We start from the raw sequence: 25186 nt of genomic DNA on the forward strand, positions 1-25186 counted from the left end.
TAAAGCTTGCATAGTAGGAATGACGTTGTTTAGTTCCCTATTTGGCTTCTAATTTTACTTGAGATTAGATTTGATCCCTTCAAGCTGTTTGGGGTTTTTTTTCAGTTTTACACATTCATCCTAAAATGCAAAAGACAAAATGTACTTTGTCATTTTTTTTAGAACAAGAAAGGAGAAAAGAAAATTAATATATTATTTTAAATCCTATTTTAGAGTATTGTAACTTAAAAGCTAAATCTAACTAACCGAGTGGAAATTAACTCATATTACTAGGTCTGGCAGTGTTAGTCCTGACAGTCATCTATGTTCTCTTAGTAAGGTATTGTTCCATATATTTCACATTCTCCCTTACTCATTTCGTTTTGAAAAGCATAAAACATTTCCAGACCTTTTAGTTTCTCTTTGTATTAGGGATTACCCATGCCTTTAAATGTTTCTGTTGCCTTTCTCTGAATTTGTTAGTTTTACAATATTCTGTTAACATCAGGTAAGAAATACTGCACACATTATTCTAGATAAACTACATCCTTGATTTACTTAAAAGAGCTCACCAGTGCAGTTAAGAAAACTTAAATATGAAAGCTTATTCAACTAAAAATACTGTATTCTTTTTAACATTCTGTATTTTTTGGTTTATGTTTTTTCCAGGCTTTATTAGATTTCTGCAATTCTTATGATTTAGTTTGTACCAAGCCTACAGTTTGGGTCCTGCACTATCTCAACACTTCTGGAGCAAGCTGTGAAAGCAAAATTATTGGTGTGTATGCCACAAGAGCTGATGGGACTGATGCAATTAATAAGGAGCTAGGAATGAAAATTCATAGTAAAAGCATTTACAAAAGGTAAGATGACTGTCAAACACATGAAAGTACAATGAAGTGAGAATGAACACTCACATCTTATAGTAATACCTAAATATTATTATATGTAGCATAATACAGCATTATTGTACTATAAATCTGTGGAAGGAAACAGATTCTTTCCAGCTTCGAAAACAGCTGGCGAATACAATGGTCACATTAAACAAACAAAAAGATAAAAACTAAGCATGGAGTACAAGAATTTGAGAGTTCACAAAAGGTGGCTAGTGTGCAGTTGCTATAAGTTCTCATTATATTTTACTTGCTATTTTAAAAATGTCTCAACCATTTAAAATTACTTTCTAATCTAGGATGATATTTACACTAAGTACAGTGAATCCAGAAAAAGTTCCAGAAATATTCACAAAGGTGGTTGTGATTCATGCAACTGTATTTTGCAGTCTTCTAAGACAGCTGAAAGAAGTATTTAACACCAAAAAGAACTGAAGATGAAAGGAAATGGCTTTAATTCTTTAAAGAACATGCAAATCTCTACTACACTATCAGTGTATTTTTATGACAGTAATATAAGTTATTGGTAGACCTGTACTTTTGAGTGTCTGGAAGCAATTTGTCTTTCAGTCTCACAGTACAGTGTCAGAAGTGTACTCCACTGTGTACTTTTTGAAACATGATTAAGATAGAGCTTTTGATGCTTCATCATCTTTATAATTAAGATGCATGTTTTCCTAAATTTAGGCTGAGACCATTAATATTGATTCCAGAGTATTTGGACACATAGTATCAGGTATCTGTCCTCCTACTGTGTTTTCCCTTTGAATAAATGATTGAGATTTAGAAGAATAGATTTTACACCATTAATTCTGTAATTATTCTTTTATGAACATCTATTCTTTCATGAATAGCCATTTTTAGCCATAGATGTTCATAGGCATGAAAATCATAGGAGGATGGCTATTTAGAACCTCCTGTACAAATGAAAATAAAATGTAAGTAACATTTTCCTTTCTACTTTACCAAACATTTAGTATTAAGTCCTTATAGTTAGGATTTCGTAAAAAGAATAATACATTTCAGCAGTGTTATACTTTTAAGGACTTGGCTAGATTTACCACATAACTGTTACCTTTAAAACAATATTTCTAGAGAAGCTGGAAATAATGTCCAATACATCTGGAGCTATTACTCAGTAGCTGAGTTGAAAAAGATGATGGATGCTTTCGAAGCCTGGGAAGGGAGAGGTAGAGTATTAATTTTTTTTCTTTTATTTCAGTAGCACTTCTTTTTTTTACAGAAAAATAAGAAAAATATTTGCCAATTAACTATAATAAGAACTACATAGATTTTCATTCATTCATTCAGTAACATGTTGTAAAATATCCCGTAGTAGTGGCTACTTGGGGAAAAAAGAAGACGTCTTAAGGATGTTCCAACAAGGTGACAGGAGAGCCACCACATGCAAGGGGTGATAGCCTGCTAGCGTTGGGCGCTCTGGTGGGAGCCCTAGAAGCACGTTGGCTGTAAGCAGTGTTCATGCCAGCAGCATTTCAAAGCTGAAATTCTACATAATAAAATACACGTGTTCATTTAGTCAGGTGTATATACACATAATATTCACTATGTTCTCTCAGCTCATCAATACAGTGTCCCTTTGAAATACAGGTGTCAGCTACTGGAGAGTGCCTCAGGAGCTGATTGAATGTTGGACTCTTGAAGAACGCCCTTTGAAAGGCAGTTTGCATCATATGCCTCCAGTTCACAAAAGGTATGTTGATTTGCATAGGCGGCTTTAAATAAAGCAGAAATACAGCACAATCTTTTTTTTTTTTTTATAATTTCAGGTTCTTTGAATACCTATGAATGTTGCATTTTCTGTTTTTTCTATTTACATTTTTAGAAAATGTTTTATAATCAGAGAGCTTAATTGAAGAACTGAACTTGCTGAAACAAATTACCTTTTTTAGGCCGCTGAAAGTCTTCTCCATTCTATTCTACTTCTTTGGCCTTTAAAACATCATTTTAGAGTGGGAAGGAGTAATTTCAAAAAGTAGAGAGCATTGTTAGTTAAATGGACTGCTAAAAAAGAAATTTAACTGAAAACTTTAAAAGTTTAACTGACTTTCACATATGTGAGATGCCTTCTTTTTAGAAGGAATTTCTAGAATTTCTTCTTTGCAGTTTTATGGTAATACTTTTGACTACACCTCCATTTTCAATACATTATCTAAAAGCAGCCTTTGCAGGTGCAGCTACACAGTTGATCTGAGCCACCCTACAGCCACTTTGCTGCTAGATAGATGAGGATCCTGCTGAGCTTCCTTGTCCCTGGCCACACTGTCATTTCAGCAGCAGCTGCAGAGCCACACCATCACAACGATCCAACCAAAAACTCCTATCTCCTCATCCTCCCCTCTTTTTATTTTTTTTGGACACTGCATTCTTTGCTTTTCATAGCTCAAATAGGAAAGACTGTGATCATTTGATCCCTGGATTGTCGAACAGCTTACATATATTCCTGAATGCTCCTCTACTACCACTTGCTGTTTTATCTCCCATATCTCTGCTTTGATTTGTCTTCTTTATTCTTCCGCACCCTCAAGAAAGCTATGTTCGGGTTTCAGCTAAAACTCCTGATGTACTGCAGTGACCCTGGTGAGACCATATACTGTCTTGAAATATTGTAAACAAGCCTAGTTACTGATTGTATTTTACCTATATTTCATTGCTAATGTTAAAGCACCAAATCTTTGAAAGTTTAAGCTTTCCTTTTTGTTTTGGTGGCTCTTTTAATCTTGGATGTGCAGACATTGAGAATATGTTCTACCCTTACGGCTCTGAGGAAAACCTCCCTGGACTCATCTAGGTTATTTGCAGGCTTTCTGTTTGAACAGGGTCATGATATACCAGTTTTATAAGAGCAATAATAAGAAATATTACTCTCAGATATTGTTTATTCTTTTGGTATGAATCCCTGTGGCATTTCACAGATCTTTTAAAATCCAAAATGCAAGTACCCTGAAGAATATCAGTGCTCTTCCAGTGTATCTTTTAAGCTGTTCTTTAGTAGCTCTCACAGTTCAAAGCCTGTTTACAGTACTGACCTGCCAGCTAAATGTTTCTTCATTCCTGACAATCAGGTCAGTTAAAGCTACAGCTTTTCTTTGTCAGCTCAAAATCTAGATACCATCTGATTCATACATGTTCTTTCTCCTACTACCAGGTTTTAGTAGCTTTACTCCACATAGGAGCCAGCAACAGAGCCACAGTTTGACAGCTTTTCTTTTGATATATTTTTAAAAGCATTGTTAATATTCTCTGAGTTTAATTTTGTCCTCGTGTTCTTTTTCCCCCCTTCCTCATCTCTCCAAAAATGATTTTCATTTGTATTTACTGTTCATCCCTCTGACCTGGCCTGGTCTACCTTTTGTTTTGTTGGGTTTCAGGTTTTATAATGTCCTGTTCAGCTGTTGTAGTGTGACCTGGATTTCTATGGCATCATTTATTATTTCCTTGAGGAATTAAAATCTTCTAGATGTCTGTTCATTTTTCTTTGCCAACACTGAGAAATAGCATTTGTATAATACTTTTAAAATGCTGTCTCCTTGTACTAATTAGAGTTGCCATGAGACTCCACAGACTTTCTTACATAGGTTCTTTTTTTTTTTTTTTAACATTTTCTCTTGAAAGATTATCCATAATAATTTATATTGAAAAGAAATGGGGGAGGGAGAAAGAAACAATATCTCCTTTTTTTTCTCAAATTACATAGTGTGGAACTCTGTTTTCTGTTTATGTGCAGTTGGGTCTTATATTTGTGTAGATAACTTAAACTACGTCAGACTAGTATTTAGTGGATTTTATATCTGATAGAATCTGTCACATTTCAGTATTTTCTTTCTGTAACTCCTCCACCCTTCTTTCTCACTGATTTTTCACTTAACAGTTTGCGCACCAGATCTCTTACAATTTTTAATGTGTAATATTACTTACGCAGGTAGAACAGATTGATGGTACCATTCATAGAAAGGCAAGCCTGATAGCAGTGATGAACAGTTGAAAACCGTAAATGATATTGAAACAAGCAAAAATTGAAAAAACTTCAGATTTGTGGATGGCTGTCACAAATTGTCTGTTTTGTAATAACGTTATAAAAAGAGTAATTTATGTACATAGTTTGCTTCTTTAATTGAAGTTCTTTGTTTTACAGACGCTTAATTGACTTTACTGAAGAGGAAGACTATTTACCATGTAAAGCAGGTCCCAAGCCAATTAGATTCTCAGGTCCCTCAACAAGTACCCATATCAAAGTCAAGAATTCAGCTTCATTAAAGGTAGCTGCTTGCAACGCTTCACATTCTGCAGTCGCTCTTAAACGACCCAATAGTGAAAGTCTGATGCTGCACAAAGTAGCTTCTGAAACTGTATCCACAACATGCACATCGGTGCCCAGCAACTCCCAGGCGCCCTGTGGAAGGCAGTGCGCTGACAGTGGGACACGATGTCAAATGACCTTCAAGATCGCAGTGTCTAGGAAGCCCGTAAGCAACCGTGTAGTAAAGCTGAAGCGAACTCCTCTTTTTCTTGTGGCACCATCTCAGCCATCTTCTTCTGTATCCAGTAGAACAAGTGAAGAGGACAGTGCTGCTGTTCAAATTCCTACTACTTCTATGATACTAAACGAGAAAGAACCAGCTGTATTAGCAGAGAGTATTAAGCATGATGAAGTGGATGGATAATGTTTGGCTCAGCCTGATAGACTGTATAGCTTTGCATCATCTGATCCAAGAAGAGATCATCATCTCATGTGGTCATTTATTCAAAGATTTAATAGAAAACTATTATGAAAAAGTTTGTGGAAAGCGTAGGGTTAAATTGTTTTAAGTGAGCACGGAAGTGTGTTTTCTGCTTTATTTCTAAGTATTTTTTAGCTGCTGGGAAGGGAGGAAGAAAAATGGATTGAAAACCCCTCAGACACAGCATGTGCAGTCTAATGTTTCAGTATCTCACATTTGTATTTTTTTCAGGCTGTACTAGTACAACTGACCTTTTTAAAGGGTGTACTTGCACAGCATAAAAGACGACCTCTTTATCAACTTTAACTACAGTTAACACTAACTAGAGTTCATTTCCTTAATTTGTATCTTTAAAGTGAGGAAAAATAGGTAACAATAAGTAGCTTTCATTAGATACAAGTTTGCCACATAGCCAGTACTGCAAAGATTCCAGAAGTTGCATGCACTTACTGGTACTTCTGGTGAGGGTAAGTCACCATTTTGTTATTAACAGCAACGAAAGGGATCGCCTTTGCTTGTACACAGTGAGAAAATTCAGAAATAGAGGAAGGGAAGAAGCATGCCTCTAGGGAGCATCAAGGCAATTTGTTCCCTAGACCTGAGACCTATGGGTACTACTTTCCTAACGTACTGTGATCTGCCTTGGGGGTGAGGCTGCTGCAGGCAGCCTGTGCAGCCTTGGCATTTTGCATCGCACCACTGTGGGGTGTAGAGCTACAGCTGGCCTTCCCGGGTCCTTCTGCAGGCCCTTTCACATGAGGAGGGGACCACCTCAACTTCTGTGCCGCAAAGTAGCGTCCACAGAGGAGGCCAGGTTTGAAGAAAGATCAAAGAACCCCTCCTTCCCCCAGAGCAGGATCCAAGAGACCACCTTTTACCAGTGTAAATTTTGAGTAATGATACTAAAGTGAAGAGCTGCTGGTTTCCTCTAAGAGCAGAGGAAAGTCAAATTTGGCTCCCTGATTTTAAAAAGCCCTTTTAGTTTAAATCAGTGAATGAAACGTGGCTTTGTTTGTGCCCATGTTTGCTTACAGTTGGGTGCTGGGTTTCTTTGTTGGTTTTGCTACTGCTTTTGCTTTTCCAGCATAGTAAATATGGCTGGCCCTAAACGTTGAGAAGGCCTATCACAGTGCCAGAATTCTTAAAATTCCTGAGTTCAACTGGCACTAAGCTCACAAAAAGTATGGAGTTTTGCATATGTACAAGAAAAAAAAGCTTTGAGAATAATCCTACAAGAGTTTCTGAGTTTGCACTTGCTCAGTGTTTAATTATTCTGGTAGTACAGGTATTTTTCGAGTAACATTCGTGTCATTTGCATTACAGTGGCTTTAATGAGTCTTCTCTTTGTCCTAGACATACTGGCTTTTGGTTAAAAGAAAAAAAAAACAAACCCAAAAAAGAACTCACTTGAATTTCAGTAGATGAAACCAGGAAGTGGCTGTGGTGGGGAGGTAGAGCAAGATTATTTTTTGAGGAACTTGATTTTATTTAATTGGATGAGGTGCAAACATGGCCTTTTATCTTATCTGAGTAGGCACTTTCAGCGTGGTTTTTTTATACCTGTGAATCTTGCTAAGTTTCTCTCAACTGATGGACTGATATTAAAGTTTTGTGATAGCTGAATAGCATTAACCTTCATGGGGACTTTCACTATAAAAATAGCTTTGCCCTTATCTACCTAAAGCCTTTTAAAATGTGGAAGTAAAATAGAATTTAATCTTCTCTCTGGGAGGCCAATAGCTGAAAACAAATGAAACTTGCCAGTCCAAGGACAAGTCATCCCTTAACCTGGCTGTGTTTTTTGAGGCCTGGAACACAGAGCAGAAATTCTGCAAGTCTGAGTTTCCTACAGGTTGAAACTTTCTCAAAACACTATGTTCCCAAGTTTCTTGAAAGTGTGCAGTTTTCTTAACATTTAATTTGTCTTAACTCAATGAACAAAGTACGAGCTAGTACTGCATTTGCACTGATGAACTGTGATACACTGTACTTACATATCGGATAGTCTGGGGAAACTACTAAAGGTAAACTACAATTTTATAACTGGGATCAGATGCATTGTCAAGTGGTGTGACAGTGGTTTACTTTCAATCTTTGCAAAATTATCATTCATCATAGATGAGAGCATGCTCAGAAAGTTACTCCAATGTAGTAATCTAGTGATTACTAGTATCTAACAGCTGCACTCTAAAGACTGACATATGTATCACCACTGTAGTTTGATGCGTTAAATTTTTTCTCACAAATGCTGTCACTTTTCCAGTTGTTTAGTTCTCCCTTTCCACTACTGTCTTTCCAAACCATCAGTGATATGGCATCACATGGGTTAAGGAAACAAGAAAAATACGGTTCCAAGTTAAATTTCTAGAAAATTACTCCTCTGTGATTACACATGGGCTTGTGATTCGGAGGGCCTATTATCACCAAGATGTGATTCAAATAGATGTAATTCTATCTGTATGCTTCAGAGTATAGAGAACTCATTTGTACTTGATGTAAGCAAGCAAACAGGATTTCATATGATAGGCACATGTTGCCACTGATCCTCAGGGAGACTTTTAATTAGGCTTGTTTTTAGCTGAAGAGCCATGGAAGTACCAAAGATACCTCTTTTTTTCTTTCACTGTTCCAGTTATTTTTCCTACCAGCTCTTCCAGAGCAGAAAAGTACTCTTCTAAAGCAGCTTACATTAAATTGCTTAGATAATAAACAGTGTAGTTCAAATCTTACTATGGCTAAAAAGAAATACTAACATTGCCCAGAAGTAAGCAGATTTCATCTACTTAGTTATTCCCAATCCATGAAGGACAAATTCTCACCTGATAAAACCAGGAGGTCAGTTGTGCCATCAAAAACTTGGGATTAAAGCTGTCTGTCCCTTAGCTGCAGCAACAGAGTCAAAGTGTGGTTAAGAGTAAAACTCTGTAAATACTCTGTGGTAATAAAGCCCCACAAAAATCTAGATTCATTTTGGGCAACAGCTTTTATTAGATGTTAAGCAGTAGAAACAAGGTAATGCTGATATTAAGACCTTTGCTGGTTTCTGAGCTTTGTGGATCTCTCTTCTTACATTCTTCCTGGCAAAATAATCTGGCTGTTATACCAGAATTGATCACTCTTGGCTGAAAATTACTTTGCAAATTCATGGGGTTATGTTTGCATCAAGGATTTGGTCCTTTTCAAAGTTGCCCCTTTCTTCTATATATATTTTTCACTCATTCTAGTCTCTGGTACAACATACATTAACATTTTACTACAGTTTTAGTAGTTTGCCATAATAAAATAGCTGTATTGTCTCAAATTTCTGGCAATTTTCTATATCCTTGCATAGGTAACTGGCAGTGGCACTGGAATTTGAGACCTCTGGATGCCATGGTGCCTCTGCTGTAGTCACAAGTTATGAACAGGAAGGATGTGGCTGATTTATAAAATCTTGACAGTGCCCAGTCACTACCTGGGGAAACAGACACTAAGAACTGCCCTTTGTACAAGCTCAGACCAGGTGTTCCCTACAACAACAGGGTCCAGGAAGGTGCTACAAGATCAACATTTCCCTTTCAGAATTATTAGTTTCTCTTTCAGGGTGACGTTTTCAAACACAGCAAGTGATTTTTTATTTTTTTTTTCAAACCTTTTATTCCAAACATGCCTAAATAATGTAAGTTTTCCAAATAGTCTGGCTGTGTTAAGTTACCTTCTCTTTTTAGTTTTACAGCTTTGTATTTGGTCCTTTATTTTGCCGAGCTCTGCCCTTACTCTGAGTTTAATTTTACACAGAAGACAAACAGATCCAACTTGCTTTAAAATACTGCCCTTTAAGGTGTGTTTCCACTTTTGAAAGAGTGTACAAAGTGCAGCGGGAATTCTGTGTTTGTGTCTGAGTGATGCCAAACAGCTGTATTTGCTTTGCAAATTTAGGGTGTTTTTTTAAAAAAAGATGTCTGGCCTAGAAGTCAAGCCTTGTCCTGCCCTTAATTCCCTCCCTGAATCCCTTACCTTAAAAGGAGTATCACACATAGCTAGCTCTGTAATTACAAGATAAAAAAAATTCTGTTGAAGATAGGCCCAAGAATTACTTTACAAGTATTTTGAACAGTAAAACACTTTGAGAAACTGGCAGATATAATTCCAAGCATACATAGACACAAGAAGTGAAAGATTAAGAGATACCATTCTGACCACAGCTACACTTCAGAGCACAGGCATGCTCGGTGTGCTGAGACTGCAGTGTTTCCAGAACCAGCCCAACCAAATCCACGCTTATATCCCTCATCAAAGAAACTGTGTTTGCATCACAGTCTGAAGCAAAATACTGTCTCTCACCTGTTAGTCCTGGGTCTGTCACAACTTAGCCTCCATACATCAAAGGTTAGCTGGTACTGATGAGCCCAAGGTTAGTGCTGAGTTATGACTGGCATTACAGATTTTATTTATTTGCAGAAGCCTACTTGTGAGAAGCTGATTTATGGAATAAAATAACTTTCAATAATCCTGTCAAGTGGAGAAGCTATAAAGAAGGAGTAAAAGTCATTAGAGTTAAGTTAGATTTTCTTTTTTTAGGAGAGGTTACAAGAAGAGACATATATATATTTCACAAATTATGTAAGGACAATATAATAAGATTCCTGTGCAATATCTGCATGGAAATTATAATTACATCTCTTACAGTGAGGTTACAGGTCAAACCATAAGGCAGCAGATAAATTTTGAAAAAGCTACCTAGCTGATGGGTGTGCACAACACAGATTCTGGAATTTCAGTCCCATTTACTCAAAATACTCAGTTTAAAAGCATGATAGATAATCTAGCATAGAAGCAGTGCTTGCAATGCTAAGAAAGCCAGTGTTCACCTATGCATGTTTGTTTTTCTTTCACCACTCTTCCAGATGAAGATGAGTTATCTGCCTTTTAAAGTCAGGTTTTACCAATATTCACATGTGGAAAACTGTATACAGATATCAAGAGAAATAAAAATAATCAAAGTCACCCATAAGGAATGCACCTCACTCTACACTTTGAGATTATTTTTCAAGGGCCACAGAGGAAAACGTAAACCAGTCAGTACTAAGGAAGTGTGCAGTCAGCTAGCAGAAACTAGGCAGAGAAAATTGGTAAAAAGCAATAGCAAACAATGACTTAGGAATAAACTTTTAAAGATATTAATTTATCCTACTCTTACTGACCTTTTATACCTTTCTGATTCAGACACTTAGGCCACTAGTTCACTTGATTCTGGATTCTGACACCTTACTTTGTTAAATAATAACTTAGAAGCATGTCCAGGATGGAGGCGGCTCTCATGGGAAGGCTCTGTTCCATGCACTTGTGGCATTAGAATCTAGCTAAAAGCAAAAGTCTAGTCCAATCCAAACTCAGCTGAAAGCATTCCGTTGATACCAGCTGAATTAAGCAAATACAATTTGAGTAAGATCACAAAGGCTAGGCACTGCAAAGCAGCAAACACCAGAATATTTTAGAAAGAAGATTTTAATTTTTTGGAAGAAACAGATTTTCTGAAATACAGAATCAGAACATTAAGACTAAGTAAGATTTTTATTTTAATAGAAAACTCAGAATGATGTAGTATCTGCTCAAATATGTACCTCCACATTCTGCTGCACGTTGCTGTAACAAATTTATTAGTCATAGCTCTCATTATGGACAGATGGTTCCTACAGCAACAATATAGAAAAATAATTTGGATTCAAGTCTAGAACACCTGCAACTTTTCATATGCAAAAAAATAAATCCAACTAGTCATAGAAAAGTGGCTGATAAGGATGGAGAATAGGGCTGTGCATCTGAATAGCCATGACTATATACATTCCAAACTTAAGAAATGAGCATTTCTCCTCAGCCTCATAAAAATAGTTTGTCAATGAAAAATACCAATATGTAATACATTTAATACAATTTATACTTGAATTTAAAGATCTCAGATTATGGAATAATAAGCTAAAATCAAATGTACGGCTTTTTCAAATGTTCTTGTATATAACAATACTCTCTGTGTATACAGTGTGCATGCATGTACGTGTATACACGCTCAGAAAGAAAGAGATGTATAGAGATTTGCTGAAAAATTCTACAAGATTATCTGATTTCATTGCAGACCACAGCATACAGACTTCCCGGGATCCTTCTAACACAGACTGCTCTAAAAAACAATAATGTTGACTGGTATAACCACATATCTACAACAGGTTTTTGCTATTATGAATTTAATTATCCATTTATTTTTCCAGTCTAGATTTCACTTTTCTAAGTAGTAAATGCTGCTTTGGTAGGATTCTGTACTGTCATGACAAAGTAACTGTGAACATATTGGGAAAAGCCTTGAAAGTATGAATTAATTTTGATAATTAGTACGTAATAAAGATACCAACAAGTTTTAAGCAGCAACAGATTTAAAATGACTATGTTCTGACTTATTTTCTTTCACCAACAAGCATCTCGAGCAAGAAACTAAAATGAAGAGATTAAATTTCTCTGCCCGCTGTCACCGTGACATTTTAAGCCACCAAAGTCACAGCTGGCACTGAAAGAACAGTGGCATCGGCAGTGACCTCCATCCTTGCGGGACATAAGTTGCATTGCGACGCTCTGCCAACACCGCCTTGGAAAGGCCTGTGGTCTGCAGTGTCTGGCGTATGATGCTTTCGTCGGGTCTTTTCTGAATGTGTCGGATTCTCTGCGGTCCTTGTAGTCGTGGACTGCTCTTGATTTTTCATAGCTCCTTTATTTTTAGATCTGAAGCTGTTATGCTGCTGTCTTCTGTGTTCAGACCTGGAACCACTCTTCACATTATTTTGATCTGCCTCATTACTGGCACCTTGTGACTTAAGAGATCCATTGAGCCGGACGTTTTGGTGCTGTGGGTTGAATCTTCGTCTCTGACTAGGAGGCCCATTCTACCCAGAAAGAAATTGGATAGATGTTAGGTTATCTGAATCCTTCCAACAAGACAAGAAATACAGCAATCAGAATTAACAAAAATTGCAGAATAAAATTTTCAATGTAACTAGGATAGGGAAAACACTATACAGTTTTGATTGTTGCCGGAGCAAATAACACTTGAAAACTGAACTATGAGTAACATGCTACATCTGAGTAGCCTGGAAATATAGATGGTAGGTTCACCGCTGATGCCAAATTAAAATCTGCCATGATTCAAGAGAATACAGAAAAGGGGATGAAATACTAAGCATCTCAACAGCAGCAGTTAAGAAGCACTGAAGAACTTGATACTGATGGGTTTTTTCCAAAATCATGAAAATACCTTTCCTAGTAAAGTACTGAGTAAATACTACAGTAAGACTGCAGGAAGAAGAGAAATTCACATGTAAATTAAAGTCAAGTTAAGAATCCACATGATGGAAGAGATGTCCAATGTGATATCTTGCTCAGAGGAAGCTTTGATCCTTATCAGTAACTGGCTGAATTGCTTTATTTGCATGACTGCCAGGACAGCTGATTCCATACCTGCACTGACATTATGTAACACTCCTACATTTCTCTCCAGGCACCTATGTGAGCCTAAAATCCCTATCTGGACAAAATTCAGACCAATTTCAGTTGGCAGCTTTCCCTAAGCACAACAGTACAAGGACATTCTAAGGTGCTCTTATAATGAAGTAGCTACCAATACACCACAATACTAGAAGCTGTATTATACAGCTTCTGAAATAATATACTTTTAAACCTGACAGGATATACTCATGCTTCAACAGCACATCAACTGATCATTTGCTCCATTGTAGCATGTAGGGCAATCACCTATTATGGACAGCTTTTCTTTTTTCAGTCTTATTAGCTGCCACTAGTCACTTCTGAACACCAGACACCCATCTTTACTGGTATGGCATTTTTGGTATTTCTACCTTGTATGTTCACACTGCCTTGAAAATGAAGCTGGAAAACATATACTTGCATATTTTCAAAAATTATTAATTAAATATATGGACTGCAAACCAGTATTTGGTTTTGTATTAACAACTTTCAATGCTGCATATGTTTCTGAAGTTCTTGAGATAATTTAGTTTAGTTCATAACTGGTTTCTTACCTGCTTATTTGTTGGGATTCCTTGGGAAGAAGATTCTGTAGGATTGGAAGAAAGATGACTTTGTACTTTAGCGCTGGCTGGTTTATTATCAAAGTTCTTGGCATTACTAGAGGACTTCCGGGTGTGCGCATTTTGCTTGCCAGTTGTTGCATGTGAGGTCATTGAAGACAGCACTGAGCTACATGGTGTTCTTGAGGAATAGTTGTTCTTTGGATGAGAAACTATAAAAAAAGTATTCTGTATTATCAGTTAAATGATCAGCATCTAAACATAAGGCTGTATTCTTACCTTGCTTACAGTTAATTTTGATAGCATCATTCCAGCCTTACTTTAAATACTGCAGTAAGCTACATAACTAGGGTTGGAATTAGACCATAGCATTCCACTTCTGTGAAACTGCTTCACCATGAAGCACTTCTGAGACAAAAGAGCCAATGTGGTGGAAGTGTGCTAAAACTAGCAGGAGTCTGGCAGAGGTTAGGCTCTGGTCATCCAAGAAAACTTTTCAAAATTTGTGGTACCTCTTGGTTTGCTTGTGAATTTTTAAGCAGTTGAGCTGAACACACATGCTGTCAAGACTGCCTTGCACTGCTGTCCTATCAGTAATGCTCCTAAAGGGGGTCCTTCAGGCAACAAAGGAAGAAACACAGGAAGGAAATGAGTGGAATGACAGTAACTCTCTTGACCTGAGGTCAAAGGAAGTTGTGCCTGCAGACACCACAGACTAAATTAAATTCCAAATTATTCTTTGATCATGAAAGGCTGAATAGGCTGACGTTTGCTGTCTATATATGTACTAGCTACAACACAGGTAACAGCCATGAAAGCTCCCTTAGTATGTCTAAATATTTTTTTAAGAAGAAAAAAAAAAAGTCTAGTGCCTGTTGCTCATTCCTCTCAAAGGAGATGGTTAACAAAGGTTCTTCTGTACCATGGATATCTATAAAAATTGGAACTGAATGCAATGCACTAATCCACTTCATGTAGATCACGGCAGTCAGCACCATCAGGAACCACTATTGGTCATCTCAGTATATTCCTGCTTCCTAGTATTTTGAGATCGCCTGATTTCTTAGCCACTTCCACGCCTGGATGTGAAGTGCCCCAAACAAACCCTTGATTCCTACCTCTCTGCATTTCCACAAGCTCTTCAAGCTGTCTGCTTCTGTTCAATGGCCCCTAAGCAGTCTTAAAGAGGACTCTGAGGCTATTGAAGTAAAGTTCTTGATCTTAATTTGCTGTTCTGATTATAGAATTTTCCTGCTTCCTTCTGGTACAGATGGCGAACCAGAGGATCACTTCAGTGAGACACTTGTTGCTTTATCTAAGAGGTACTTCTATTTTTTCCACTTCTGTCACAGAGAAAGAAGATGTGGAATAATTTTAGCATCTAAGCATCATCTGTTCCATTTTTTGAGGCTCTTATTCATTTACGTCAATAGCAGCCATTTCTCCCACTAGATGTCCTCTTCAGAAAAACAATGCAATGATCTGTACAATTAACAGAATTTTCTGCGTTAAGTTCAGTGAGGTCAGCTGCCACTGAATTCTACTGCTCTCTCTTGTCTAAAATAGACTGTTGCACGTGGAAGCCCATATAAAAATCCAGGTGCTTGTCATAAAAATGTATGTTTAACAAAAAAAGATGTACAAGGAAGGGGTACAACCCACCACCGGGCATTCTGGATACTTGTCAGTCCAATTATTTTTGTTTCTTCCTGTCCTTCATTGTGAGTGTATGCTGCCTACCCTCTTCTCATGCTAGAACATGCTTTCCTTTGCACAAGCTCTGTGGTTTTGGTTACTGCCTTTGTTAAAGCCCTCAACATTGGCTGTTTTAGCTATAGACCTGGTATAATCTCTGTTTGAGGGGTATTTGCAGCTCCTAGCAGAGTATGGGCCTCATTGCAGGATCCTCCAACAGAAACATCTTTTGAACTCAACAGCTCTTATCAAAGACATGCCAACATCATGAATTGCTCATCCACGGTCACTGAGGGCAGATTAGAGCGAAGTTCTTCAGATGGCCAGTGCACTCTCAGTCATTTGTAAGACAGCACTGCTTCCCCGCCAATAGCTGTTCTTTTGACTTCACTGACTTGATGTGCTGGTTTGGGCTGGGATAGTTAATTTTCTTCACAGTAGCTAGTATGGGGCTGTGTTTTGGATTTGTGCTGAAGACGGTGTTGATAACACAGGGATGTTTTAGTTACTGCTGAGCAGTGCTTACACAGGGTCAAGGCCTTTTCTGCCTCTCACCCCACCCCACCAGCGAGCAGGGTGGGGGTGCACAAGGAGTTGTGAGGGGACACAGCCGGGACAGCTGACCCCAACTGACCCAAGGGCTATCCCAGACCGTGTGGTGTCATGCTCAGCATATACAGCTGGGGGAAGGAGGAACACGGGGATGTTCAGAGTGATAGTGTTTGTCTTCCCAAGCAACCGTTACATGTGATGGAGCCTGGCTGTCCTGAAAATGGCTGAACACCCACCTGCTGATAGGAAATGGTGAATGAATTCCTTGCTTTGCTTATGCACACAGCTTTTGCTTTACCTAAACTGTCTTTATCTCAACCCATGAGTTTTCTCATTTTTACCCTTCTGATTCTCTCCCCCATCCCATTGCTGTGAGGGGAGCAAGCAAGCAGCTGGGTGGTGCTTAGTTGCCAGCTGGGGTTAAACCACAACACCTCATTTCAGCAGGTCTGCATCGAACTATGCTTAAGTAATACTTTACTGAAAGGAGGTATAAATAATTACCTTGCAGAATTAACTGCAGCTGGAAATTATTTAGGAAAGTAGTTCAATGAGTTTAAAAAAATAGTCTATGGTTGTACCAGCAGCAGCTGTGGTTATATTAGTCAGGATAATCTTTATAGAATTTTCAATCTCTTAAGCTTCAGGGTATGAGATAGGGTCTATGAGGTGACTGTGAACAATCAGATGTATTACTGGGAAGCTTATGCCTTTGAAACATCCTGGGTTGGCTTCAATGAGAGACAGGATACAGGGTTAGATGAATCTTCAAAGTGTTCTGCAAAAGCAATTCTTATGGTCTAATGAATTAAACTGGTTATGCCTCAAAGGAGTCAGTTCTTTAGCTGTGCAGTCAGAAGATCATTTTGGCAGACTGAGTAATTTTTTTTTCTTTTTTCTATTTATAATACCTCCTTGAAAACAGTAATTATTTTTCTTCCCGAAATTGTTTTCCTTCTGCCAAGATGCACTAGTTCAGCATTGTGTTAAGAGTTTTTCTCCTGAGTGATGGGATATCATGGGACAGGGTGACATTTGGGGCAAAGCATTATAGCATTTACTTTTTTTTGGGGAAAAAAAGCATGACAAAGATGAGAAATAGGCTATCTCGTATTTTGCAACAGGGACATGACACTTGGAGAGAAAAAGAACCTGAATTCCCAAGCAGAAGGGCAGATGATTTGGAAACAGGAACATTTGGGACTATGTTTAGCTCCTGAAAAACCCAGTGAATAATGTTATAAAGCTGAGGAGTTACTTCCTAGCAAGAGAGAGCTGAATTGGCCTCATAACATTATACTCACACAGAGAAGCTTCCCATTTACTAGTTATTCATAGATTATTGAATCTGAGTGTTCCCCAGATTATTTCCACTTAGAAATCCTGTTTAGATGGAAAACTCAACTGATCAGAGAAATACCTGGAAATCTCTGACAAAGAGGGCACTGTGCACATGCAGATGGACTGTGAGGCACATGTACAGTGAGTCTAACGTGTTGCATACTGTCAAGTTGACTTATGTGTGTTCAGCAAGCCGGCTCCATCCAGATACACGGTTCACGTCAGGCTTGCTGCACACACACACACTGGCAGTACACATGCCATTATTTGTGCTGGCATTTCCTGAACAAGTACATGGAACAGTGTTCTGAGAACTTCCGTGTGAGAAATCACCAGCACTTACTTTCTCCACAGAGCTGAATTTGGGTCTTCAGCTGTTCTGTATCACAGGAAAATCGGGCAGACCTGCCCAGCTCTTCATCATATTTCCGTTCACTCACAAAGTGCTGCAAAAATACAGACAAATTAACAGTGATTTGCATTCTGAGCAAAAGACTATATGGATGGTACAGAAACCAATCAATACTTATCTTAAGTTCACTTTAAGGCTCAGCAAACCCTTGACCCTGCCCTGTATACAGGATCTCTATGCAGAACCAAGTAATTTCCCATCCTTATCAAGTTACATGTCTCTCAGCCCAGTGATGGGTGGATCACTGCCACTCTTGGGAAGTGGGTCATTTCATCAGAGCATATGTGTTTGATCACTGAACCTGAAGCTATCAGGTTTACTTGTTAATGGATTCTCATAAATGATAAACAGTAAAACTCCCCACTGCTACATTTATGAGGCGATAGCTTACACTTCTCTGATAGTGCCTGTACACAGCTCAGAGGTGCTATAACGCTTTAAGAAGGTATGCTTTTCCCACGGAAAGCTAGTTAGTTACCTTTTGGCCCATAGCAGAAATGAACACCCTGGGCATGTTAACATGACAGCTCTTTCTTGGCATTTACGCTAACAGCTAAAATACCCAAGCAGAAGTAAATGCCTGACCTTAATTTCAGCTCTGAGTTCAGACAGTTGTGCTTCAGCCATCTGACTGGCTAGGTCTGTCAGTCTCTTCAGCTCCTCAGCTTTCTTCTGCCGAGCAGTCAGGATTTCCACTGCCAAATACCAGTAGTTGATAATTAATGCTAGGAAGGTATATTGCTCTGTAATTCATTACTCTTTGGGCATTAACACTGTACATCACACGCTTATTCTAGGTAATGATAATATTGTTTCTTCCCAAGGTCAGAATCCACATTGCTGAAGGAACTAACCAAACCATATGATCTCATCTCATACTGGCACTTATTTCTGCATGAGATGCCAGCCAAATACCCATTTAAAAAAAAAAAAAATCATATTTGGAAATTTTCCCAGTATTGACAGTAAGAGCAAGATTACCCACTGTAAAATAGTCCTTTGGTGCAGCAAAGAGATGTGAAAATAAATAATAATGTAAATCTTGGTTAGCATGTTACAGTCCTATAACAACTTTCTGCCTAAAAGCATTTTGCAAGCCTACGACAGCCTTGAGAGACAGCAGAAACTACACTGTTAGACAGGTCAGGGGCCATACAGTGTCACCTGTGGAGTCAGCATGAAAGCAGGGAAATAGAACCTGCCATGTGCAAATGCAGCACTTTGCATGCCTGTAGGCAAGAATGAGGTTTAACTTCCACAAAAATTACTACTGTACCTGTCCAAGATTAATGAAGGGGCCCTATGATACCATCAGCCCTGGACAGTGGATTTCCAAAACGTGGGGGTTTTTTATGCAGTTAGGGCTTAGATCCATATCTGCTGATATCAGTGGGAATTGTACCACTGGTTTTCCTGGGAGCGAGTGCATGTCCTGTAGCTGATTATGGCTACCTGGTCTCTGCAGGTAACCAGAAAGCTGCTGACATGTTTCCATCCACAACTCCTCCCGAGAATAGCACAGAACTCCAAATCCACATCTGTGTCATGTTAGTACTAGAAATGTTAGCATACAAAATTCCAAACACAAACTAATGCCTATCTTTGCTGTAACAACTCATACCTTTTAGTTTCCACACATATACAACTGCAAGAGACTTAGCTAGCAATGGAGGACTTAGACTACTTTTTAAAATAAAAATTTAACTAGTATACATTTGTGAACTAAGTGAGGGTACTAAATGCAAATGAAGCATTCAAGAATGTTACACATATTTGTGACCCTTCTTGGAAGTTCAGAAATCAATAAAAGGACTGTACGCATACATAGCAGTGATATTTTCATCTGCCAGGCAAAGCATTATTCTAACAATACTTTGGTTACTCTTCAGTTTCCTGCTTAGTGCTCTCTATTGAAACACATCCCCTTGATTACTGGGCCATGACTACCACACCTCAGATGGGGTATAAGACAGATATCGTGGTATCCTAATACATGGCTCATCTTGCCTCCTCCCCCCCCCCCCCCCAAGGAAATATATATATATATATAAAACGTACTTATACAAAAACCAGAGATGACATGAAAGCCTGAAATCAGTTCAGCTTCCACAGATTAAGAAAAGAGATTCTAGTAAACATCTGGTTTTTGATTTTTTTTTTTTAATTCTTCTGATTCATAAGCTTGATCACTGTCCCTTAAAGCTATGCAAGGCCACACAATAACCCACTCCCCTAGTAATTTCCAGTATTCTAACTCATATATGTAATACAAGCAAGCAGTGATTAAGAAATGGAAACAAAGTAACAGACAAACCATAGAAATAAGAAAAAAAAGAGTGGTCAAAAATCTCTGATAACTAAGCAGAAGGAATAAATAATTTACACCTAACTTTATATGAACTTTTGGTTTACCTTAATTTCATAATGAAATTTTGATGCACAGTTCTTATAGATAGAAACTATCCAGAAACTACCCTGGAACATCAAAGACTTACTTGATTGTATACATATACAATGAAAGATGCTGGAATGTTGCTGACCAAATTTATGTACTGTGTAATTTTCTGCAAAGCAAAACAAATGCTTCCATGACCATTCCAAAAGTTCCCTGTGTACTTTTTTTACTTACTGGCTTCTTCTTTAACTTTATCAATTTCTGCCATTAATGACACTTCTTTGTCTATGATGCTAAAAAAGGGAAAAAAGAAAGAAAAAAACCACAATTTAATCCATGCTAGAAGTCCATCAAAATCAAAAGCTATAACTACACAAAGACTTAGGCCTTAGTTATGGGCAGTTTTTAAATTAATAAGACTTAAAAGATGGAAGCTGAATAAACAGCTAGGCAAACTGACTACAAAAAATTAGTATGATGCTGATTAGTAAAATGCTGATTTATACAAACATCTCACTGGCCTGTCTGTGTTTCTGCACAGATGTGGAAGTCACTCTGATTTGCCTCTTCAGAATTGTCTGAGCACAGCAATCCTCAAATAACTAGGCAGTCTTTTCCTAATTAAGCCAGATACAACATTGCTGCTACCCAGGTTAATACAGCTTAGCTCTCAGTGCAATATTAAGAATAAACCAGAATTAAAGCCATGGGGAAAGAGGTCTTTCTCTTCCTTAAATAGATATATTCTTGCAAAATATGTCAGGGTAAACAAAAAAATGGTTTGTAATGTAAATAAGCATTAATGTATCTCTATAACAGAGGTCAACTTCCTTGCCCCCCATTCTCTCCAGGACTGGGAAGGTGTGGTTCCACTTTTATCTGGCCTTCCTAGAGGTCTCATGTGCCTCTCCTTTCACAAATCTCTGCTGTGCAATGTCTGAGTGCTTTTAAGCTGTCAAAGTGCAAACTCATCAGGTGGGTCTACTGAGAGCAGACAGCGGGTCTGGTAAATTGTTCACATTGTCAGCCTGGTGATATTGTTCAGTGAAAACACCACCACTGCAGAATGGTCTCCAGTGGATAGTGCTCTGGTGTGCCACTCCATTTTCCCCTCACTGGATTATTCTTAGTCATGTTCACATTTAATAAACACCACCAATGTTAATGTTTATGTTTGCATGTGAGTAAACTCAAGCAGCTGGGGGGAAATTGCAAAAAGTAGGTCAAACACCAGGAGTAAATCTAGGCATGCACTCAATGGAAGACTGGAGTTCTCAACCCTTACAGTAAAATCATCCTTAAACGTAAGCTTTTGCACCCAGTGAAGACACCGAGTTATATGTGAACTAGCTTCCATCAGAAGGAAGATGTCGTAGAAAACTCAAGAACAAAATATTTGCCTAGAATGCCCTAAGCAAGAAAGGAAAGATCCTACAGAATTCAGTGGGCAGCAATCAAAGACAGAAGACTTACATAGGAAAGAAGGACTGACGGGTTGTTGACTAAAACAGTGAAAGACTAGGGAGCGGGCAGTGTAGGGAATAACATGGCAGATACACAGCTGACTCAACCAGAAACTCAGCAGCTAGAACGTGTTCAAGTGCCACGCAGCCTTCCTTGAAATCATCTCATAAATTAACCAAGCTCATACAGGAGGTTTGCAACAGAAATTCTGCAGAGTCCTACCCTTGGGCTTTACCAATCAACCATGCCACCTTTAGAGGAGGAGAGGCTACTACCTTTACACTGCCTCCCCATAGCCAACAAGAGGGACAGAAGCAGGTTGGCTGATGGCAAAGGATGCAGCATAACACATTTTTCTGTTTCATACACATAAACAAGACTAAAAATACTGGTTGGGCCTGCCAGATCAATTTAGTGTGACTTACACACCATAGGAAATAAAACAGCAGGTTTTTTTATGGTAGAGCAAATCAGTTAAGAGGCATACACTTACAATGAAAGGACACACTTGTTCCAGTTGGCCCTCAATATTCTCCAGGCATAAGCATTAAGCTTGGACGCCAAATAGGCAGGTGATGATTCCAGCTTGCTAATCTAAATAGCAATAGCTTTTCAGAATTAATCTATTTTCAATTAGCTTTTGTAGCTACATGGTATAACAAACTTCCTTGGCTTTCACAGCAGGTGGCTGCAAGGAGTCTTGTAAGTTCTCATCTGTTTCTATCCTCCACAAAAAAAGAGATTTCAATGGTCTTCAGTATTTTCCCCTAAATTTAAAAGTCTGCACATTTTTGCTTTTGCTGTCTCCATTACAAAAGTGCCTCCCTAGTGTACTAAACTGGTAATATAAACTTCTGGCTGGAAAAAATATTCAAGGAACAAGCTCACAACAGGAGAGCTCATCAGAGCTCTATTTTCACCCAGTTCATTCCATGATAGTCCTCTTCCCACTCCAACAACAGATCCTTGCTAAACCGCTTGGCCCTTAACATTTTGATGCCAAATAAAAACACTTTTAATACCAGAATTAGAACTGTAGCAGTCCTATATTTATCATATTCTATAGTCAGATCCCATTTATTACCAGCCAGTTTTTCAGTCCTAATGTTTTATTGTGGTCTCTGATGAACATTTCAGAAAAGCGTTTGGATGTTGTAAGTAGTACAGGCCAGGACTCTGATGAATTTGATGAAGAACAACCACTTGACTACTTCCCTTGTAGCTACAGACTAACACTGTAAAAACTAAAGAATAAAACAAGAGAAAAAGTCTTTGGTGCCTTTGTCAATATGACACTAACTTACTGTGATAAACTAAGTTTCTTTAACAGACAGATCTTCATAGAGTTGCCCTTCCCTGAAGACAAAGCAGCTGTACTAACTTATACCAGCTGAGGACATGGACTCTCTCTCCTGACAAAAGGAAAGGAACGCACTAATTCTCATCTGGCCACATTTCTCAGCTTAGAAATCATGAACTACCATATGTCATGGAATAATGGGGGAAGTTAACATTTCTTTAGAAATGTCATAGGCCAACCAGCACTAGGAAATGTTATGCTTCTTCTTAGTTCACATAGGGGTCAATTATTAAGGAAATGGAGTAGGAATCAATTTGATTCCTTTCTAGTCACATAGAGAACTTCAGTGCAAAACCAACCAACTCCTCCTCCATCAAGAACTTGGCAAAGTTATAAACAAGTGAAAACAACAGAGAGAAAGCTTGAAAACTGGGTTGGAAAGAAAAAGATAAAGACAAAACAAATACAAAAAGAAAACTAAATGCTAACAGATACAGAAGGACAAAGGACAAGAACACTAAGGAAAAAGCAATGGATCAAATCTTGTCTCTTGTTCCTGCTAAGATCCCACTGTTTTCATATGAATCTCGGAGAGCCACTTAAGCTGAACAGCTTCTTAACTCATGAGAAGTTTAACTGGTTTTAACATATTTTCTGGAATAATGCCCTACTCAGCCTCAATAGGATGATCATGACCAGACCATAGTGCTAGCATTATTGAATCACAGAATCATCTAGGTTGGAAAAGACCTTGAAGATCATCCAGTCCAACCACTAACCTAACACTGACAGTTCCCAACTACACCATATCTCTAAGTGCTAAGTCAACCCGACTCTTAAACACCTCCAGGGATGGGGACTCCACCACCTCCCTGGGCAGCCCATTCCAACGCCTAACAACCCGTTCTGTAAAGAAATACTTCCTAATATCCAGTCTAAACCTTCCCTGGCGCAACTTGAGGCCATTCCCTCTTGTCCTATCGCTTATTACTTGGTTAAAGAGACTCATCCCCAGCTCTCTGAAACCTCCCTTCAGGTAGTTGTAGAGGGTGATGAGGTCTCCCCTCAGCCTCCTCTTCTCCAGACTAAACAACCCCAGTTCCCTCAGCCGTTCCTCCTACAACATGTGCTCCAGACCCTTCACCAGCTTTGTTGCCCTTCTCTGGACACGCTCGAGTCATTCAATGTCCTTTTTTGTAGTGAGGGGCCTAAAACTGAACACAGTCATCGAGGTGCGGCCTCACCAATACTGAGTACGGGGGTAAGATCCCTTCCCTGTCCCTGCTGGCCATGCTATTTCTGATACAAGCCAGGATGCCATTGGCCTTCTTGGCCACCTGGGCACACTGCTGGCTCATGTTCAGCCGGCTGTCAATCAACACCCCCAGGTCCCTCTCTGACTGGCAGCTCTCCAGCCACTCCTCCCCAAGCCTGTAGCGCTGCTGGGGGTTGTTGTGGCCCAAGTGCAGCACCTGGCACTTGGCCTTATTGAAGCTCATACAGTTGGCCTTAGCCCATCGCTCCAGCCTGTCCAGGTCTCTCTGCAGAGCCTCCCTACCCTCGAGCAGATCAACACTTCCACCCAGCTTGGTGTCATCTGCAAACTTTGAGGGTGCACTCGATCCCCTCATCTAGATCATCAATAAAGATGTTAAACAGGAGTGGCCCCAAAACCGAGCCCTGGGGGACACAACTTGTGACCGGCCGCCAACCGGATTTAACTCCATTCACCACAACTCTTTGGGCCCGGCCATCCAGCCAGTTTTTTACCCAGCAAAGTGTGTGCCCATCCAAGCCACGAGCAGCCAGTTTTGCCAGGAGAATGCTGTGGGAAATGGTGTCAAAGGCCTTACTAAAGTCAACGTAAACAACATCCACAGCCTTTCCCTCATCCAATAAGCAGGTCGCCCTGTCGTAGAAGGAGATCAGTTTGTCAAGCAGGACCTGCCTTTCATAAACCCATGCTGACTGGGCCTGATCACCTGGTTGTCCTGCATGTGTTGTGTGATGGTACTCAGGATAAGCTGCTCCATCAGCTTCTTGGGCACCAAAGTCAAGCTGACAGGCCTGTAATTTCCCGGATCATCCTTCTGACCCTTCTTAAATACGGGCGTAAGAATTGAGAATGCTCAAAGCTTGGCTCAGCAATACCTCCTGGGAATGCATTTTCTTTCAATGTTTCTTAGGGTCCACTTGATACCAATGTTATAACAAGCCAGTACACTCCCGTGCACAGTCTGCAGCCATCAGTGTGCTGTGGACAACTGGACACTGGGTGCTATAGGAACTTTCTGCACACTCATGTATCAGCAGATTTGGCCTCTAGCAGAGCAAGGAACAG

General features: G+C 39.1%; 2 protein-coding genes across 5 annotated transcripts in view; one reads left to right on the top strand and one right to left on the bottom strand.

Moving 5' to 3' along the window:
• The window catches only part of KCTD18 (potassium channel tetramerization domain containing 18), a 9115-nt gene extending 3407 nt beyond the window's left edge, over positions 1–5708 (top strand). For both annotated transcript variants that reach the window (XM_074829525.1, XM_074829524.1), the window contains exons 4-7: positions 649–842; positions 1968–2062; positions 2484–2586; positions 5029–5708. In XM_074829525.1, coding sequence (XP_074685626.1) covers positions 649–842; positions 1968–2062; positions 2484–2586; positions 5029–5557 — 921 coding nt within the window. In that variant the 3' untranslated portion in view covers positions 5558–5708. The remainder of the gene's footprint in view (positions 1–648; positions 843–1967; positions 2063–2483; positions 2587–5028) is intronic.
• A 5376-nt stretch (positions 5709–11084) lies between these two features.
• SPATS2L (spermatogenesis associated serine rich 2 like) overlaps positions 11085–25186 on the bottom strand; it is a 155111-nt gene continuing 141009 nt past the window's right edge. For all 3 annotated transcript variants that reach the window (XM_074829521.1, XM_074829522.1, XM_074829523.1), the window contains 5 exons: positions 20316–20374; positions 18272–18381; positions 17618–17720; positions 13678–13898; positions 11085–12525 (listed from right to left, as the gene is read on the bottom strand). In XM_074829521.1, the coding sequence (XP_074685622.1) occupies positions 12127–12525; positions 13678–13898; positions 17618–17720; positions 18272–18381; positions 20316–20374 (892 nt within the window). In that variant the 3' untranslated portion in view covers positions 11085–12126. The remainder of the gene's footprint in view (positions 12526–13677; positions 13899–17617; positions 17721–18271; positions 18382–20315; positions 20375–25186) is intronic.

Source organism: Strix aluco, chromosome 6 (assembly GCF_031877795.1).
Source record: "Strix aluco isolate bStrAlu1 chromosome 6, bStrAlu1.hap1, whole genome shotgun sequence".
NCBI classification, from domain to species: domain Eukaryota; kingdom Metazoa; phylum Chordata; class Aves; order Strigiformes; family Strigidae; genus Strix; species Strix aluco.